At 44.4% G+C, this 21,276-nt stretch overlaps 1 protein-coding gene and 1 long non-coding RNA gene across 4 annotated transcripts in view; both read left to right on the top strand.

Moving 5' to 3' along the window:
* The first annotated feature begins 890 nt into the window (after positions 1-890).
* On the top strand, positions 891-10,685 carry LOC142184365 (uncharacterized). Of its 3 annotated transcripts, none has more exons than XR_012711821.1 (5): positions 891-1,072; positions 2,245-2,362; positions 9,403-9,490; positions 10,171-10,266; positions 10,363-10,685. It is a non-coding gene; the product is annotated as an uncharacterized LOC142184365 (long non-coding RNA). The 3 variants fall into 3 exon arrangements; XR_012711820.1 differs by having other exon boundaries at positions 10,167-10,266; XR_012711819.1 differs by having other exon boundaries at positions 9,403-10,266.
* Positions 10,686-14,768: 4,083 nt separating this feature from the next.
* PRX (periaxin) overlaps positions 14,769-21,276 on the top strand; it is a 58,714-nt gene continuing 52,206 nt past the window's right edge. Inside the window, exon 1 of the mRNA XM_075259924.1 lies at positions 14,769-14,984. Coding sequence (XP_075116025.1) covers positions 14,927-14,984 — 58 coding nt within the window. The 5' untranslated portion in view covers positions 14,769-14,926. The remainder of the gene's footprint in view (positions 14,985-21,276) is intronic.

Genomic DNA, 21,276 nt, shown 5'->3' with positions numbered 1-21,276 from the left:
AGAGGGAACCGTCTAAGGCCATATCTACACGACCAGACGACTCGTAGCTGTGCTTTTTATGGGTCTGTGGTGTAGCCTTTTTTTTTTCTTAGATCCATTCACCTCAATGGGCAAGGAACTGTCTGGTGTGAATGAGACATAAAGCTTCGGTGCACATGACACCGTCGCCTGGAGCTGCCCACTTCAGACTGACCATGAAGGGGGTGTCCGGCCTTTCACGGTGGTGGTGGGGAGGGGGGGGACAATGTCCTCCATACAGCTCTATTTCCTATGATGACTGTGATGGAGACTTAGGTGAAGATGTGAACTAGGGGATTGACTAAACATGGCCGCTATCCTCCAGAACCAGCGCCACCACCATTCACAGGTCATGTCTGGTACTGCAGGCTACACTGAAGTAAACAGGCCTGAGCTGGAGCGTTTTTCATGAACAACCCCTTTAAGTCATGGCTAGTCCCTTTTAGAGGGAGTTCTGGGGGTTCTCCAGAGGCCTCATTTTGGTACATTGGCCCCATCTCCACCTCATAGACAGGCACTTCACGCACACATATGACGGTTTGGTGAGGTGAATGTTGGCGCATGTTATGTGGCCCTCTACATATAGGCCTTGTAGTGCTGTGAGGAGGGTTGGGCACATCATGGCGGCCTCTCCTAATTCTCAGAATCTATTTATAGCTGCGACCAACAACCACCAGTCTGGGACCGTGCAGGACAAATATAGAGCAGGTGCGCATGCGTGCTGGACCACAGCGGCGGCAGGAATGCAGAGCGTGCGCAGTAGGTGTTGACGCATTGGGCGTGCTCAGTGATGGGCAGGGACAGGTGCAGCAGCTGCACAGATTTTCCTGACGTCACGGCTAGGCCTGGCTTCCTATTGGTGGCGGCTCTTGTCAGTCGCAGAGAACGGGGCGGGACTCGTGCGCGATGTAAAAGATGACAAGGACGAGAAGAAGAAGAAGAAGATGATGAAGATGAAGAAGGTGAAGAAGAAGAAGAAGTCTTGTGAGGAGCTGAACCCTCAGGGCATAGAGGCAGAAGGAGGAGGAGTCGGGGAATGCCCGCCGGCACTGAGGTGATGAACGGGAACCGGGCAGGTGCTGAGGACAAGGGGCAAATGTAGGATAGTGAGGGGTTAGTCTGAGGGTCAGGCAGGGGCAGTCTCAGGGGGGCGGAGGGTATTAATACTGGATCTGAGAACAGCCACAAGACTGCCAAAATGTCCTGAACCACCCAAAAGTGTTGTGACCCCCCCAAGAAGCCCTGAGCCCCTGAAGAGTCCTGACCCCCCTCCCCCCAAGAAGCCCTGAGCCCCTGAAGAGTCCTGACCCCCCTCCCCCCAAGAAGTCCTGAGCCCCTAAAGAGTCCTGCCCGCCCCTCAAGAAGCTCTGAGCCCCCTGAAGAGTCCTGACCCCCCTCCCCCCAAGAAGTCCTGAGCCCCCTGAGAAGTCCTGACCCCCTCCCCCCAAGAAGCACTGAGCCCCTAAAGAGTCCTGCCCCCCCTCAAGAAGTCCTGAGCCCCTGAAGAGTCCTGACCCCCTCCCCCCAAGAAGCCCTGAGCCCCTAAAGAGTCCTGACCCCCTCCCCCAAGAAGCCCTGAGCCCCCTGAGAAGTCCTGACCCCCTCCCCCCAAGAAGCACTGAGCCCCTAAAGAGTCCTGCCTCCCCCCCTCAAGAAGTCCTGAGCCCCTCAAGAGTCCTGACCCCCTCCCCCAAGAAGTCCTGAGCCCTCAAGAAGTCCTGAGCCCCCTGAAGAGCCCTGACCCCCCCCCCCAAGAAGTCCTGAGCCCCCAGAAAAGCTGTGCTACTGGTGTCCTCTGGCTGATCCCAGACCCCTGAGAAATGCCCCCTGGATATCAGAGCAGTCACTGAGACTGAACTGCCTGCAGGGAGCGACATTGTGCCTGTGTGTGCAGGAGCCCTTATATAGAGCGGTATAGTCTCCTATGTAACAGGACTTATACAGAAAGCCCCTGAGTCCTCCCCCCCCCCTTGCTTCCTCTCTTCCTGCCTCCCCCCGCCCACCCCTCTATCCAGGCGGATTCTGATCATGTAACGAATGCAGGAGAACATTTAGTAGATTTAGGGGCAGTTTTGGATATGAGTGTGACTACATAAGATTGGGCTGTAGTCTGTTACCATGGAAACACATAGACCTGCATGGGAGCACAAAACATAAAACAGATTTATCAGCAGGACATCCCTCTGTGATACAGTGTGGTGTGATATATGTCACGTTTTCTTGTAGACATCTTTATGGACCAGATTGATTCTCGGTGTTACTGGTGGATTCCGTATGAAGGAGTTCAGACATTCTCCTGGAGATACGTTCCTTCATTATGTCACCTCAAGACAGTCTGTGCCGGGTGAGGCTTTGCTTTATATAAAGTGTCAGGAATACAATATTGATGCCCTATACGTATTGTGATTGGTGGGGGTTCTGCATCCTGACCCAGCACCCTTACTGATCAGCTGTTGGAGGAGAACACGTGAGCTGTGTGGCCTCATCATACGCTGAATAGTGACTGTGCTTGGTATTATAGTCCAGCCCATTCACTTGGGGCTGAGCTGTCATGGTAATATCCAGTTCTCTTCTGCCACATTATCACCTCATGGGAATGTATTTTACAGGTTACCATACACGTGTTAGCTGAACATGCGGTAAAATCCTACATGCTTGAACCCTCCCTGCGAGGCATCAGAGGAGTTTTTAGTTGGTCCCTAAACACATGACATGGCTGTGAGGGTGGGTTTACGTTCATGTAATGTATATGTTTGCTTCTACACTGTGTATACATGACCACTAGGTGGCAGCACTGTCATACAGTTAATGTACAGATTACCTCGAGGTCCTACAGATACATAGAAGTATCACATTATGTCATACATATGCATAGAAGTATCATATCATGTCCTACACATACATAGAAGTATCACATCATGTAATACACATACATAGAAGTATCATATCGTGTCCTACAGATACATAGAAGTATCGTATCGTGTCATACAGATGCATAGAAGTATCATATCATGTCCTACAGATACATAGAAGTATCATATCGTGTCCTACAGATACATAGAAGTATCACATCGTGTCCTACAGATACATAGAAGTATCATATCCTGTCATACAGATACATAGAAGTATCATATCATGTCCTACAGATACATAGAAGTATCACATTGTGTCCTACAGATACATAGAAGTATCACATTGTGTCCTACAGATACATAGAAGTATCACATCGTGTCCTACAGATACATAGAAGTATCACATCGTGTCCTACAGATACATAGAAGTATCACATCGTGTCCTAAAGATACATAGAAGTATCATATCCTGTCATACAGATACATAGAAGTATCATATCATGTCCTACAGATACATAGAAGTATCACATCGTGTCCTACAGATACATAGAAGTATCATATCATGTCCTACAGATACATAGAAGTATCATATCATGTCCTACAGATACATAGAAGTATCACATCGTGTCCTACAGATACATAGAAGTATCATATCATGTCCTACAGATACATAGAAGTATCACATCGTGTCCTACAGATACGTAGAAGTATCACATTATGTCATACAGATGCATGGAAGTATCACATCGTGTCCTACAGATACATAGAAGTATCACATCGTGTCCTACAGATACATAGAAGTATCATATCATGTCCTACAGATACATAGAAGTATCACATTGTGTCCTACAGATACATAGAAGTATCATATCATGTCCTACAGACACATAGAAGTATCACATCATGTCCTACAGATACATAGAAGTATCACATCGTGTCCTACAGATACATAGAAGTATCACATCGTGTCCTACAGATACATAGAAGTAACACATTGTGTCCTACAGATACATAGAAGTATCACATCGTGTCCAACAGATACATAGAAGTATCATATCATGTCCTACAGATACATAGAAGTATCACATCGTGTCCTACAGATACATAGAAGTATCACATCGTGTCCTACAGATACATAGAAGTATCATATCATGTCCTACAGATACATAGAAGTATCACATTGTGTCCTACAGATACATAGAAGTATCATATCATGTCCTACAGATACATAGAAGTATCACATTGTGTCCTACAGACACATAGAAGTATCACATCGTGTCCTACAGATACATAGAAGTATCATATCATGTCCTACAGATACATAGAAGTATCACATCGTGTCCTACAGATACATAGAAGTATCACATCATGTCCTACAGATACATAGAAGTATCACATCGTGTCCTACAGATACATAGAAGTATCACATCATGTCCTACAGATACATAGAAGTATCACATCATGTCCTACAGATACATAGAAGTATCACATCGTGTCCTACAGATACATAGAAGTATCACATCATGTCCTACAGACACATAGAAGTATCATATCACACAGTCTACATGTAAAGCTTCTATGACTTGTAATGGAGACGCTCTGAATCTCCTACAGCGCCATCTTAGGTATCTTATTCATTTTGAAGAATCTCTCAAGGGTTCCATCTTACTTATCTTGGTCATGTTAGGGCCAGTATTCCGATTTTTCACAGATCTAGCAGTGGGAACAAATTTAGGGTCCATGTCCTCATATTGGGCCTGTATGATTAAATACACAGATGCTTCTTTTGTCTGAATCCATGGAGGGGACATATCTGTCACATGACCAAAAATTGCCATGTCACCCAGCAACTAGTGTAAGTGAAATCCCACAATCACCTCCTAGGGAATGTCGTCGTCACCACTACTGGCAAGGAAACTGAGCAGTGTGCGATTATAGTTTTTGTGTGACTTGGGGTCGCTGGTGCACCAGCCAGTAGATTACTGTATACATATATCTGGCCCTGGTCTGTAATGCCAGTAGATCACTATATACATATATCTGGCCCTGGTCTGTAATGCCAGTAGAACACTATATACATATATCTGGCTCCGGTCTGTAATGCCAGTAGATTACTATATACATATATCTGGCTCCGGTCTGTAATGCCAGTAGATTACTATATACATATATCCGGCCCTGGTCTGTAATGCCAGTAGATCACTATATACATATACCCAGCCCCGGTCTGTAATGCCAGTAGATCACTATATACATATATCTGGCTCCGGTCTGTAATGCCAGTAGATTACTATATACATATAACTGGCTCCGGTCTGTAATGCCAGTAGATTACTATATACATATATCCGGCCCTGGTCTGTAATGCCAGTAGATTACTATATACATATATCCGGCCCTGGTCTGTAATGCCAGTAGATCACTATATACATATATCTGGCTCCGGTCTGTAATGCCAGTAGAACACTATATACATATATCTGGCTCCGGTCTGTAATGCCAGTAGATCACTATATACATATATCTGGCTCCGGTCTGTAATGCCAGTAGAACACTATATACATATATCTGGCTCCGGTCTGTAATGCCAGTAGATTACTATATACATATATCCGGCCCTGGTCTGTAATGCCAGTAGATCACTATATACATATATCTGGCTCCAGTCTGTAATGCCAGTAGATTACTATATACATATATCCGGCCCTGGTCTGTAATGCCAGTAGATCACTATATACATATACCCAGCCCCGGTCTGTAATGCCAGTAGATCACTATATACATATATCTGGCTCCGGTCTGTAATGCCAGTAGATTACTATATACATATATCCGGCCCCGGTCTGTAATGCCAGTAGATTACTATATACATATATCCGGCCCCGGTCTGTAATGCCAGTAGATCACTATATACATATATCTGGCTCCGGTCTGTAATGCCAGTAGATCACTATATACATATATCCGGCCCTGGTCTGTAATGCCAGTAGATTACTATATACATATATCTGGCTCCAGTCTGTAATGCCAGTAGATCACTATATACATATACCCAGCCCCGGTCTGTAATGCCAGTAGATGTTGTGGTTTTGCAGCGGTCACTTTGCTTCTTGCTGAGCCTTGCACAATCCTGCCCTGCACACTTGTACATTTGTACCCGGCTGCCTACTCTGCCCTTCACAGAGCCCACACTGAATTCCTGAGATCTCGGCTGTTGATAGCCCCTTGTCATTTGTGCCACGTGACCCCGAATTCCAGCGTCTTGTCCCCTGTTACCCTTCTGTCCAGTGTTTGTTTACAATATTTATAGGAATGGTTTTGGCACATTTCTGTTGTTACTGCACCCCCCTTTCCCCACCCAGTGACCCCTGATTAGTCAGTGCACACATGATGTCACTGTGATGGAAGAATATGTGTGCGCTACTAGGACTCCATTCACACTGCACTTCTGCTACATATATTAACCTTCCATAGGCCAATCATTCCTTAATGTACACCCCAGGTTGTGGAAAAGATTGCTGCCTTGTACAATCCCAGCAAAGTGAAGGTGTTTTCATGTAATTTTAACCCCACATTGCATAGTCACCCAGGCCTATCTCCAACCTCCAAAGGAAGGCAGCAGCACAGTCTGAACAGCGTCCACAGGGCTATGGTTATACAATACTCCGACTGCTCAGACCATCGCACAACACAACTATAGATCTGCAGGAACTTACATTTGTCATTCTCTTTAGTATACAGGGTTGTTTATGTGTCCAGGTCAGTGATATCTGCAGCTCGGTGAAGAGGATATCCTGCAGCCAGTAGTAATGCACCCCCTTCCTGATACCTGCACCACTAAATATAGTGCAAGGACCTCATTAATGTGTAAACATGGCTGGGCTTATTATAGGTCTAATATATACAGCCAGAGGGTTTCACTAGATTCATGTATCCTTGTTGACCACTGTTCACATCTGTACATTGGAAGGATTCTCCTCATACATATTCACAATGGAAGGCTATGAGGTATCTAAGTGTGCAGGAGGTTAGATACATCACTCATCTGCTACTATTGTAAAGAAGGGATAATGAGTTGTAAACCTTGGTATAGAATAGAGGAACTACTACTTCTACTCCTAATACCACTCCTATTCCTCCTACTACTAATACTCCTCCTGCTACTACTAATACTATCACTACTAGTACTCATACTATTACTACTAATACTACTCCTATCCCTACTACTAATAATACTACTCCTATTCCTCCTACTACTAATACTACTCCTATTCCTCCTACTCCTAATACTACTCTTATTCCTTCTACTACTAATACTACTCCTATTCCTCCTAATACTACTCCTATTCCTACTCCTACTCCTAATACCACTCCTATTCCTCCTCCTATTAATACTCCTACTAATACTACCACTACTAGTACTCATACTATTACTACTAATACTCCTCCTACTCCTATCCCTACTGCTACTATTCCTATTCCTCCTACTCCTAATACTACTCCTATTCCTCCTACTCCTAATACTACTCCTATTCCTCCTACTCCTAATACTACTCTTATTCCTTCTACTACTAATACTACTCCTATTCCTAATACTACTCCTATTCCTTCTACTCCTAATACTACTCCTATTTCTCCTACTCCTAATACTACTCCTATTCCTTCTACTCCTAATGCTACTCTTATTCCTTCTACTCCTAATACTTCTCCTATTCCTCCTACTCCTAATACTACTCCTATTCCTCCTACTCCTAATACTTCTCCTATTCCTCCTATTCCTAATACTACTCCTATTCCTCCTACTACTAATACTACTCCTATTCCTTCTACTCCTAATACTACTCCTATTCCTTCTACTCCTAATACTACTCTTATTCCTTCTACTACTACTACTCCTATTCCTTCTACTCCTAATACTACTCCTATTCCTCCTACTCCTAATACTACTCCTATTCCTTCTACTCCTAATGCTACTCTTATTCCTTCTACTCCTAATACTTCTCCTATTCCTCCTACTCCTAATACTACTATTCCTCCTACTCCTAATACTACTCCTATTCCTCCTACTACTAATACTACTCCTATTCCTTCTACTCCTAATACTACTCCTATTCCTTCTACTCCTAATACTTCTCCTATTCCTCCTACTCCTAATACTACTCCTATTCCTCCTACTCCTAATACTTCTCCTATTACTCCTACTCCTAATACTACTCCTATTCCTCCTACTACTAATACTACTCCTATTTCTTCTACTCCTAATACTACTCCTATTCCTCCTATTCCTAATACTACTCCTATTCCTCCTACTACTAATACTACTCCTATTCCTTCTACTCCTAATACTACTCTTATTCCTTCTACTACTACTACTCCTATTCCTAATACTACTCCTATTCCTTCTACTCCTAATACTACTCCTATTCCTCCTACTCCTAATACTTCTCCTATTCCTCCTACTCCTAATACTACTCCTATTCCTCCTACTACTAATACTACTCCTATTTCTTCTACTCCTAATACTACTCCTATTCCTTCTACTCCTAATACTACTCTTATTCCTTCTACTACTACTACTCCTATTCCTAATACTACTCCTATTCCTTCTAACCTAATACTACTCCTATTCCTCCTACTCCTAATACTACTCCTATTCCTTCTACTCCTAATGCTACTCTTATTCCTTCTACTCCTAATACTTCTCCTATTCCTCCTACTCCTAATACTTCTCCTATTCCTCCTACTCCTAATACTACTCCTATTCCTCCTACTCCTAATACTACTCCTATTTCTTCTACTCCTAATACTACTCCTATTCCTTCTACTCCTAATACTACTCCTATTCCTCCTACTACTAATACTACTCCTATTCCTCCTACTACTAATACTACTCCTATTACTACTAGTACTATTACTACTACCACTAATACTCCTATTCCTAGTCCTGCTAATACTACTACTACTCTTACTACTCCTTCTCCTATTATTACCCCTCCTGTTCCTTTATACCGCTTCTTGTCTTGCTTTTATAGAAGACATTTCCTCTTTCCTGACTTTTTTAGAAGATACTTGGATTCCCTTAAATAAATATCCATATATTAGATTGTCTTTCCTTTGTGCGGTTTTGTTCCTCTGTTATACCTCCTGGAAATACAAGACTAATTTGAAGGTCTGAGTCCTATATACCAGCTCCATGCCCATTTGGGGCTGGGATTTCGGGTTCTGTACCTAGTAACCTTTACCCATCTGTGTCTTAGCTTCACAGTTTCATAACTTTTATTGTGTAGGCTCCACACTAGACTTGGGGCCCCTGTTTTAGTGATCAGTGGGGCCCCCATCCATCTGCACATTTCATGACCAACCCCCCTTGTGAGGGCCCATTGGAGCGTCGTATCTGATGGGATGTAGCAGATCCCCTATATCCTATGTGTCAGGTCTTAGGTATAAGGAGATCTGATGCGCCCACTTCTGTCCTCTCATTGTTCTTCCTGGTGTATTACAAGACGTTCCCCGTTTTCTGTCTCCTTTATAGTCCCGTCTTCTCCATGGCTGTGACATAAAAGGCCGAGGCTGCATGAAGAGGACCCCATGTGAGCCTGGAGTCGCCCCAAGGGATGGAGGTGAGTGACTTGTGCCAGCCATTGTGTAGCCCACGCAGAATCTTCTCTTGCATCTTAATTACCATCTTGTGAGCTTGACCTTGCAGGGAGGTGACGAGGGTGCAGACAAGAATTGGGGTCTTTACACTGCTGGCCGGCAAGAGAATGCTGGATATGGCTGATAAAAGCCCCATACAGTTGCCTTAGTGCGTGTCTATGTGTGTGAGATGATAATACTATGATGCCACGTATCTCCGGGTCTCTTCTGACAGACGTGGCTATATACCTGGGGTCAGCCATCTCTTCTCATGTATATGGGCAGGTGCTTCTGACCCTAGACAATTTAGTTAAGAATAAAATAATAAAATAAAGTGTACTTGCCTATTCTAGGCCCGGCTGTCCAAGACACAGCTCCTTAGTAAATCGTATCCTGTTATGACACTTTAGCAATGATGTACATCGGCCCCTGACTAGTCCCTGCAGCTGGTTGGGTTGGTCCTTACAGGTTCTGGTTCTGCACCATTGACCTACCCAGTCGCCTATTGAGTCCAGTGATGGGCTTCAGGGATGACATGGGTCCAGTGCAGGTCATTGCTGGATGGCGCGGTCTACGTCAGGTGAGACCAGAAAACCCTTCTAAATATCTGAGACCTTTTTGTGAGGTTCAGACTTGTATAACGTCTTTACCACCTCTCAGCCAGACAGATGAAGATGATGTCCAGTCTGGTCGATGTTCACACCAGTGACAAGGTCTTGGTATTGAGGCAAGATGTGAAGCTCTGCGGCCCTGCAGGATGGTAAGTGTGCGGCTGGTTTATACGCCGGTGTTCACATCAGACGGGATTCCCTGGAGCCGCTTACGGCTTATGTTTTGTTTCTGACTTTATCCGCAGAGCTGAAGATTTGTGAGGTCCGACCACGTTATTATGCTGAGACGTACTTTGGATCAGGCGGATTCATTGGACCGGGATTACCATAGTCAGTGACTACCCTGGATATGATTACATTCATAGTTGGACAGCGTGTATCTATATATACCGTATATATATATATATTAGCACTGGGCAGTTATGACATAAATCGGGCGTTTTACCTCCAGCTCTTAAGATCCCAGCGTGTAATCAGCTGAGGCCCAGCGGAGGCGATCCGTCATTATAAGCATGATCTGTCAGCAGTGATGTCATCGATGTGACACGTATATGATGGAGATTCCAGATACAGATTCATTTATTCTATTTAATAAAAAATAGTTTCTTAGTTTAATTTTTTGTGTGTAATTTCCTTTATAATATAATTATTGTATTACATGTGAATCGTTTCTATATTACGGTCTATATTGCACATGTATTGGCTGTCAATGACTTTAACATATACTGTTAGGCTGCCATGTCGGGGGCGCAGTGTATCGGGGGTGCAGTGAGCCTGTGATTGGGGGGCACATTAGAAATATGGAGTTTGTACAAGCAGCAGCTTTGGCTCTGGCAGACGTGGGAAGGCTGTTTATGTGAACAGGGCTGTATAGTCAGGTCCTGCAGTCATGTCCTTCTCCTTCGGTCTCCTCCTCTCCTTCAGTCTCCTCCTCCTTTGGTTTCCTCCTCCTTTGGTCTCCTCCTTCAGACTCCTCCACCGGACTCCTCCTCCTTCGGTCATCTCCTCCTCCTTCGGTCTCCTCCACCTTCAGTCTCCTCCTCCTTCTTCGGTCTCCTCCTCCTTTGGTCTCCTCCTTCAGACTCCTCCTCCCCCAGTCTCCTCTTCCTCCTCCCCCAACTGCAAAAAAACTTTTAATAACCACCTGTTGCAAAGTTGTCCTCAGGTCCTGCAGTGTTTGGGGGCCACAATACACCTCTGTCCCCTAAGAAGACTTCATTGTCATAAGTGGTAGGTGGGGGCAATATGATAGATTAGGGTCTGCTGGCTTCTAGTTGCACCCCTACACACAGAAGGTATATGCTATAGGTATTGGAATAGAATATCAGATTATATATGGAATTGCAATAGCAGAAAACTCATCAGATACCTGCAGCGCAGATACGGTTCCCGCAGTCACCTTAAGCAATGATTATGGTGAAATCTGCAGCAAAAATGTCAAGATCTGGTGCTGGAAAATCTGAGGCCGTGTACAGAGGCCGAGTTATCTGAACTTGTGCAATTGGAGGAATATGCAAATCTGTCTTCCATTATGTTAATATAGGGAGAAAGCGCCTCAGTCATGCACCCGACCTTCCCAGAGGCCTTTGCTGCATGATGTTAAAGGGAGCGCCCCCTAGTGGGCTGCATGACTGAGGCACTGTCTCCCTATATTAACATCATGGGAGACAGATTTGCATATTCTTCCCATGATCCCTCACAGTGGAGTGCAAATGGCTTGTAGGTCTCCACACCACTGTATGGTGGTCTCTCCCTAAGGAGTGACACTATCCCCTTAACCTTGTGCAATTGGTGAAACTTCTGCAGCAATGCTGTATCTTATATGTAGATATCTCCTGTACTGCCAAGTCTGTCCTGAAATAACCGTTACAGCGCGTTGCAATCAGTCTAAGAATAACCATTTGTGTTGCAGGGTGGGAGCCTAATGCACAAGTTTAGCAGCACATTCCAGTACATGGTGAAAGAATAGCTCGGAGCCCGGCACTGTGGGGGAGGGGCAGTGATGGGTCCAGGATTTATAGGGCTCCCGCTGCAGTCCGTGCCTATAGATTACCTCTACGCATACAGGCCCCATCCCAACCATATAAGGTTTGTGACGGGTCGGCTGCGATGAGAAAAAGGATTTACTCTATTACATCAACTTTATTTCTTTTTCCAGCTTGTGATCCAATGTTGTTCAGTGTTTGTGCCGTTATAATTAGAGACTCCTTAATCCTTGTGGGTTACTCTAGAGCGGCGGAGATCATACAGATATGTCAGCCTTCATGGCCTCTTCCACATTGCCGATCCTTTAGTAACAGGAAGTAGCTGTCAGGTGCCTGTCAGTGTCGGCCATATTGGCTGCCTTGTATGTAAACAGATCATCCAGATGGTCCTCCCTCTTCATATCTACCAACAGTCCTCAGTATGCCCTCAAATATTCCCGCACGCAGGGGCCACCGTCTTTCCTTTATGGATCAGTCCAATAGGTAACGGTAAGTATTAACCCCTTCCTGACACCTGACATATTAGTGTTGGGTCATCACTGCTTTATATATCAGACCTGTCACACTTGTATAGAGATAACAGATTACAGTCTATGGTGTTAGGGACGGAGGGACAAGAAGAAAGTGAAAAATGGGACAAGTTTTTGAAATATTTGAAAATAAAAAAATTATGTAAATCCCTAAAACTGCATCTAAAATACACAAAGAAAAATAATCAGATTTCGCTGATGCCAAAACCATAAAAATATTTACCTGAAATGGTGAAAATAGTAAAAAATCTAAATAGCTGAATCACAGTCCAGGAGTGCGCGGGCCCGGCAGTGAGGGGGTCCAGGGGTGCACAATCCAGCCCATGTGATCGGGTTGCACAGACGTGAAGGATTCCCTGAAACTACAAGCAATATAAAGTATAGAGCACCATGGGATTATCCTACTAATATTATCCTACTAATGATGAAAGTTTGTGTGTTTGGATGTTTGTTCCTCAATCACACAAAAACCGCTCAACTGATTCGCGTGAAATTTTCCACAAACATAGTTCATAGGCAGGATTGAAAGATAGGCTACTTTTCGTCACAATCACGGACATACATTCTTGCCAGGAGCCGCAGAAAACCAGAACTCATAGCAGCAGGTCTGTAATCCCACACACTTCTTAGCATAGCAAGCCACAAACTCCCTATTGCTGCCTCCGGGGTAGCCCCTAACCCCAGGCACTAACATTTACACACTTCCCCGCTCACGTTATGGTTACTCCAGTGGCCTACCTCTTCCACGCTTTGGAAGCGGCATCTTTGCCGAACACCAGAGCAATCGAGATCCGCGACACCGCCCGGCCTGCCACAGCAACTACACTGTATTTGCAGGAGCATGCGCACATTGCCGACGTACACAACATCTTCTGCGACGTCACCACTTTGCAGCTGTAGCCTAGGCCGCAGCGCCGGAAGTCCTCGGCAGCCCGCGATAGTCCCCGACGCTGCACTCAACTTACTGGTCTTGCGCCTTCCCGACCCTCTAGCTTAGCTCTGCTGAGTACGCTGTGTCATTTGGCAGTGGGACAGTGCATGTGACGGCAGGGGAGTTAGGGGATTTTGCGGAGGGGGCCCTACTAAAGGTGGGGGGGGGGGGTGCCCGACAGGTGGGGGCTATAGGAGGGGGGGTCTTCAGGAAAAAGGGGGTGGGGAGTTTGACCCGGCGTGCCGTGGGAGGGAGGGGGGTCAGGGGTGCGGGGACGAGGGCAGCTGCGGGGAGCCAGGAGCAGCTGGTAGGTAAAGAGCCCGTGGGACAGGCGAGGAGCAAATGGGACAGGGGCGCGCAGGAGTGGACATGGCAGCACACGGCGGATCATAACCAACAGCGAATGCCTAAATTTCAGCGGCTCAGTGCCAACTCCAACCCACAGACGAAGTCGCGGGCAGATGCTAGTATTCCTATAATGTACAACCTTCTTCTTTTCCCGGGCACTTCCATAGACTAATATTCACCCAAGTCCTCAGTGTTTTGTGTCCGCCATGTCTGACTACCTGTGGGATCTGACTACCCAGTATGGGTGTGGTCTGTTCTAAGTTTGGCAAAGCTTTGTGACTCACCTGCTGTACATTAGGGGCATCTAATAATGGGCTTAATGGCAATAATATTTGCAGCATACCTAGTGCGCCCCTATACATTGACATCATATACTGACATCCCTCCTGCAAAATGGCCACACCCCCAAATGACCCCCCACGCCCATCGCCCCTTCCCGCTAACACCTGATTCCCTCCCCCCAGATAAAGTTCTTGGGTGCACCCCTGGTTATAAGGGACCCCGTTGTTATGATCAGTTGGGCTCCTATCGCTCTGAGCCTCCCCCTGTGAAGATCTAGGATCTGGACACCCGGAATATTTATTATAAAATCTCCGCACCTCACAGGTACAGTGAGACATTGTACCCCATCCCTGGACGCTGTGTGGTTTACCTGCCCCCAATCTGTGCACCTCTTCCCATAGACGTGTCTGCCACCCCTGACCTGTCCCCACATATGACCAGTGATCCGCGCTGGATAGACTAGCTCGGCACTTTTGCCCAGATGCCTGGCCCTTCTCCCTCACCCCATAAAGGGATTTTGTCTTTGCTTCATTACCCCCGGCCCGGGCTGGACAATGGTGGATGTTTGTGAGCAGCTTTTCTGAACTGCTGACGGGGCCGCTGTGCTAATCTACAGGGGTTATATGCCATTCTGTGTGTGCACCCCGGCTTACGTGGTGCCCGCTGGTGAGTCTGCGCTGGGATATACAGCAACTGGGGAACTGTCCCACATAGGGGAAGGAAAAGCACAAACATGTGTGACTGTTTTCGTCAGATATTTGGGGTGACCTGGTCTCCGGCTTCCTCCTATGGTAAGTGAGCGCCCCTCTATTGTGTGGGGTATCCATTTATCGATATGGGATTTGGGGCGACTGCTCTGCTGTTATCCTAGAGCCTGATGGTGGGGGGATACAACTTATCTTCTATATGTCGCATTGTATATAGACGTCACAGTATATACCGAGACGTTGGATGTGATGTCTGGAGGTGATTGGAAAGGGGCTCCAAACATGGAAAACCTGAAGATTTTAGTATTTGTTCGCCCTATATCATACGGCTACCTATAGCTTTACACCACCATATACTGGCCACATGGACACCAGGACTCTCTTGGCATACCGTACACTGGTTTCCTTCCTGTTGCTGTAAAGTGGTACTCCGACCACTAGTATATAGGGGAATGAGATAAACCTGAAATATATTGGGGGTCCTCTAGTGACTGAGGATATGAGGGAGTCCAATGCTCTCCACCAAATATTCACAGCAGTGAAACCATAGTCCTATGGAGCAGGTGACAATAACGGCTGGAGTACCCCCTTAACCCCTTAAACTCCAAAATATGGCTGCCTGTATAAAAACTGAAATTAGTCTTATTAACCCATTAAGCAACCAGACAATTGTGTCCTGGAAAATGTAAAAAAAGAAAAAATCTAGATTTTATATTTTTGGTATTTCATCTATTTTTTCTTTAATTATTCTGATATTTTTGTTTCCTTGGTTTTAAATTTTTCAAAACCTCAGAAAAAAAAATTCACTTATAATTTATATGGTTGTATTTGTTTTGTGAAAGAAAAATGAAAGGTATAAAAAATAAATAAATAAATAATAATAAATAACTAAATAAATAATAATTGTTATCCATTTTTGTTTATTTATGTATTTATTGTATAGATTGTTTTATGGTCCGAGGGTGAGTAGCCTCCCTTATATCTATGTAGATTCCCTTATATCTATGTAGCCCTCCTATAACTGTATAGCCCCCCTTATATCTATGTAGCCCCCCTTATATCTGTATAGTCCCCCTTATATCTATGTAGCCCCCCTTATATCTGCATAGGCCCCCTTACATCTATGTAGCCCATCTTACGGTATATCTGTATAGCCCCCTTATATCTATGTAGCCTCCCCTTATATCTGTGTAGGCGCCCCCCCCCCCCTTATATCTGTGTAGCCCCCTTATATCTGTGTAGCCCCCTTATAGCTATGTAGCCTCCCCCTTATATCTGTGTAGCCCCCTTATATCTGTGTAGCCCCCTTATAGCTATGTAGCCTCCCCCTTATATCTGTATAGCCTCCTTATATCTGTGTAGCCCCCTTATAGCTGTATAGCCCCCTTATATCTGTATAGCCCCCACTCCCTTGCATGGTGCTCGCCTCTGACTCCCGTGGGTGGGATGATGATGTCACTGTTACATATTTGCAATGCGATTACAGCAGAGCCTGTGAAACCTCCTCGGTGCAGACACAAGTGTTGCTGTAGCTTTTGGACTTGTGTCAAGAACAATCCATGTGCTGATATTCATCTTACTCCATGTCCGCCTTTTGTTCCCAGTCCAGAGATTAGCACATATGGGGGGCTCGTAGCACATCCGCACGGGCACACAAGGGCTCTCATTTCTACCAATGTCAGATTGTTGTGCAATGCATAATATGATGCAATGCATCCCGGCTGCACATATTGTATCCCCGTGTAAGGTGCGCGGACACACACCAGAAGTATTTGGCCACTTTCCCAAGCATAGACAGGCAGATGAGGCCGCTGGTCATGGACTTGGCTGTAGGGGCTTAGGTTGTATTACAGTATACTGTATATTGGGCTTACATTACACTTGCACTGTGTGATAAACTGATTAAAGGGATTAGAACAAAGTCAGGGGCAGTCAGGAGGTTGAAAAACAAGTGTTTGAGATGGATGTGCCCCTTTAAGAGTGATGATGGCAGCAATGCTAAGGAGGGTTCCTTCATATCCAGGATGACACTGCAGGGTGTGAAGGAAAATTCCGATTTGAGCCAGAATAGGACGTATTGTGGGAAATCGGGATCCTGTTAATTCATGGAAAAAAAAACCCATTTACTTCACTAAGTGACGGGCACAAAGAAATGTCAAAAACAAATCCCAATCACTGTATATTGATGTATTTCTTATAGACTTGCTGCTTCAATTCTCCACCATGTTCAAGATCTTTGTACAAGCGACAAATTTTTGATATGAGCGACATTGAAATTCACCAGAATCACCGTTATGTAGTGGACAAGAGCAATAGAAGAGAAGAGTATAAGAGGGGAGTATAAGAGGGGAGTATATAGAGGAGAGAATAAGAGAAGAGTATAAGAGGGGAGTATAAGAGAGGAGTATAAGAGGGGAGTATAAGAGGGGAGTATAAGAGAGGAGTATAAGAGAGGAGTATAAGAGAGGAGTATAAGAGGGGAGTATAAGAGAGGAGTATAAGAGGGGAGTATAATAGGGGAGTATAAGAGGACTATAAGAGAGGAGTATAAGAGAGGAGTATAAGAGGGGAGTATAAGAGAGGAGTATAAGAGAGGAGTATAAGAGAGGAGTATAAGAGGGGAGTATAAGAGGGGAGTATAAGAGAGGAGTATAATAGGGGAGTATAAGAGGACTATAAGAGAGGAGTATAAGAGAGGAGTATAAGAGGGGAGTATAAGAGAGGAGTATAAGAGAGGAGTATAAGAGGGGGGTATAAGAGAGGAGTATAAGAGGGGAGTATAAGAGGGGAGTATAAGAGAGGAGTATAAGAGGGGGGTATAAGAGAGGAGTATAAGAGGGGAGTATAAGAGGGGAGTATAAGAGAGGAGTATAAGAGGGGGGTATAAGAGAGGAGTATAAGAGGGGAGAATAAGAGAAGAGTATAAGAGGGGAGTATAAGAGGGGAGAATAAGAGAAGAGTATAAGAGGGGAGTATAAGAGAGGAGTATAAGAGGGGAGTATAAGAGGGGAGTATAAGAGGGGAGTATAAGAGGGGAGTATAAGAGAGGAGTATAATAGGGGAGTATAAGAGGACTATAAGAGAGGAGTATAAGAGGGGAGTATAAGAGGGGAGTATAAGAGGGGAGTATAAGAGAGGAGTATAAGAGGGGAGTATAAGAGGGGAGTATAAGAGAGGAGTATAAGAGGGGGGTATAAGAGAGGAGTATAAGAGGGGAGTATAAGAGGGGAGTATAAGAGGGGAGTATAAGAGAGGAGTATAAGAGGGGGGTATAAGAGAGGAGTATAAGAGAGGAGTATAAGAGCGGAGTATAAGACATATGTATAAGAGGGGAGTATAAGAGAAGGAGTATAAGAGGTGAGTATAAGAGAGGAGTATAAGAGGGGAGTATAAGAGAGGAGTATAAGAGGGGAGTATAAGAGAGGAGAAAAAGAGGGGAGTATAAGAGAAGGAGTATAAGAGGGGAGTATAAGAGAGGAGTATAAGAGGGGAGTATAAGAGAGGAGTATAAGGAGTATAAGAGAAGGAATATAAGAGGGGAGTATAAGAGAAGGAGTATAAGAGAGGAGTATAAGAGGGGAGTATAAGAGAGGAGTATAAGAGGGGAGTATAAGAGAGGTGTATGAGAGGGGAGTATAAGAGAGGAGCATAAGAGGGGAGTATGAGAGGGGAGTATAAGAGAGGAGTATAAGAGGGGAGTATAAGAGAGGAGTATTAGAGAGGAGTATAAGGAGTATAAGAGAAGGAGTATAAGAGAGGAGTATAAGAGAGGAGTATAAGAGAGGAGTATAAGAGGGGAGTATAAGAGAGGAGTATAAGAGGGGAGTATAAGAGGGGAGTATAAGAGGGAAGTATAAGAGGGGAGTATAAGAGAGGAGTATAAGAGAGGAGTATAAGAGAGGAGTATAAGAGCGGAGTATAAGAGATATGTATAAGAGAGGAGTATAAGAGAAGGAGTATAAGAGAGGAGTATAAGAGGGGAGTATAAGAGAGGAGAAAAAGAGGGGAGTATAAGAGAAGGAGTATAAGAGGGGAGTATAAGAGAGGAGTATAAGAGGGGAGTATAAGAGGGGAGTATAAGAGAGGAGTATAAGAGAGGGGTATAAGAGGGGAGTATAATAGAGGAATATAAGAGAGGAGTATAAGGAGTATAAGAGAAGGAGTATAAGAGAGGAGTATAAGAGGGGAGTATAAGAGAGGAGTATTAGAGAGGAGTATAAGGAGTATAAGAGAAGGAGTATAAGAGAGGAGTATAAGAGAGGAGTATAAGAGGGGAGTATAAGAGGGGAGTATAAGAGGGGAGTATAAGAGGGGAGTATAAGAGCGGAGTATAAGAGGGATGTATAAGAGAGGAGTATAAGAGAAGGAGTATAAGAGGGGAGTTTAAGAGCGGAGTATAAGAGAGGAGTATAAGAGAGGAGTTTAATAGGGGAGTATAAGAGGACTATAAGAGGGGAGTATAAGAGGAGTATAAGAGAGGAGTATAATAGGGGAGTATAAGAGAGGAGTATAAGAGGGGAGTATAAGAGGGGAGTATAAGAGAGGAGTATTAGAGAGGAGTATAAGGAGTATAAGAGAAGGAGTATAAGAGAGGAGTATAAGAGGGGAGTATAAGAGAGGAGTATAAGGAGTATAAGAGAGGAGTATAAGAGAGGAGTATAAGAGGGGAGTATAAGAGAGGAGTATAAGAGAGGAGTATAAGAGGGGAGTATAAGAGGGGAGTATAAGAGGGGAGTATAAGAGAGATGTATAAGAGAGGAGTATAAGAGAAGGAGTATAAGAGGGGAGTATAAGAGAGATGTATAAGAGAGGAGTATAAGAGAGGAGTATAAGAGAAGGAGTATAAGAGGGGAGTATAAGAGGGGAGTATAAGAGGGGAGTATGAGAGGAGTATAATAGGGGAGTATAAGAGGACTATAAGAGAGGAGTATAAGAGAGGAGTATAAGAGGGGAGTATAAGAGGGGAGTATAAGAGAGGAGTATAAGAGGGGAGTATAAGAGGGGAGTATAAGAGAGGAGTATAAGAGGGGGGTATAAGAGAGGAGTATAAGAGGGGAGTATAAGAGGGGAGTATAAGAGAGGAGTATAAGAGGGGGGGTATAAGAGAGGAGTATAAGAGGGGAGAATAAGAGAAGAGTATAAGAGGGGAGTATAAGAGAGGAGTATAAGAGGGGAGTATAAGAGAGGAGTATAAGAGGGGAGTATAAGAGGGAAGTATAAGAGGGGAGTATAAGAGAGGAGTATAAGAGAGGAGTATAAGAGAGGAGTATAAGAGCGGAGTATAAGAGATATGTATAAGAGAGGAGTATAAGAGAAGGAGTATAAGAGAGGAGTATAAAACGGGAGTATAAGAGAGGAGAAAAAGAGGGGAGTATAAGAGAAGGAGTATAAGAGGGGAGTATAAGAGAGGAGTATAAGAGGGGAGTATAAGAGGGGAGTATAAGAGAGGAGTATAAGAGAGGGGTATAAGAGGGGAGTATAATAGAGGAATATAAGAGAGGAGTATAAGGAGTATAAGAGAAGGAGTATAAGAGAGGAGTATAAGAGGGGAGTATAAGAGGGGAGTATAAGAGGGGAGTATAAGAGGAGAGTATAAGAGAGGAGTATAAGAGGGGAGTATAAGAGAGGAGTATTAGAGAGGAGTATAAGGAGTATAGAGAAGGAGTATAAGAGAGGAGTATAAGAGAGGAGTATAAGAGGGGAGTATAAGAGAGGAGTATAAGAGGGGAGTATAAGAGGGGAGTATAAGAGGGGAGTATAAGAGCGGAGTATAAGAGGGATGTATAAGAGAGGAGTATAAGAGAGGAGTTTAATAGGGGAGTATAAGAGGACTATAAGAGGGGAGTATAAGAGGAGTATAAGAGAGGAGTATAATAGGGGAGTATAAGAGAGGAGTATAAGAGGGGAGTATAAGAGAGGAGTATTAGAGAGGAGTATAAGGAGTTATAAGAGAAGGAGTATAAGAGAGGAGTATAAGAGAGGAGTATAAGAGGGGAGTATAAGAGAGATGTATAAGAGAGGAGTATAAGAGAAGGAGTATAAGAGGGGAGTATAAGAGGGGAGTATAAGAGGGGAGTATAAGAGGAGAGTATAAGAGAGGAGTATAAGAGGGGAGTATAAGAGAGGAGTATTAGAGAGGAGTATAAGGAGTATAAGAGAGGAGTATAAGAGAGGAGTATAAGAGGGGAGTATAAGAGAGGAGTATAAGAGAGGAGTATAAGAGGGGAGTATAAGAGGGGAGTATAAGAGGGGAGTATAAGAGAGATGTATAAGAGAGGAGTATAAGAGAAGGAGTATAAGAGGGGAGTATAAGAGAGATGTATAAGAGAGGAGTATAAGAGAGGAGTATAAGAGAAGGAGTATAAGAGGGGAGTAT

This window comes from Leptodactylus fuscus, chromosome 11 (genome assembly GCF_031893055.1).
Source record: "Leptodactylus fuscus isolate aLepFus1 chromosome 11, aLepFus1.hap2, whole genome shotgun sequence".
In the NCBI taxonomy this organism is placed as follows: domain Eukaryota; kingdom Metazoa; phylum Chordata; class Amphibia; order Anura; family Leptodactylidae; genus Leptodactylus; species Leptodactylus fuscus.
The sequence above is the reverse complement of the archived record's forward strand: the minus strand, read 5'-3'. Positions and strand labels throughout refer to the sequence as shown.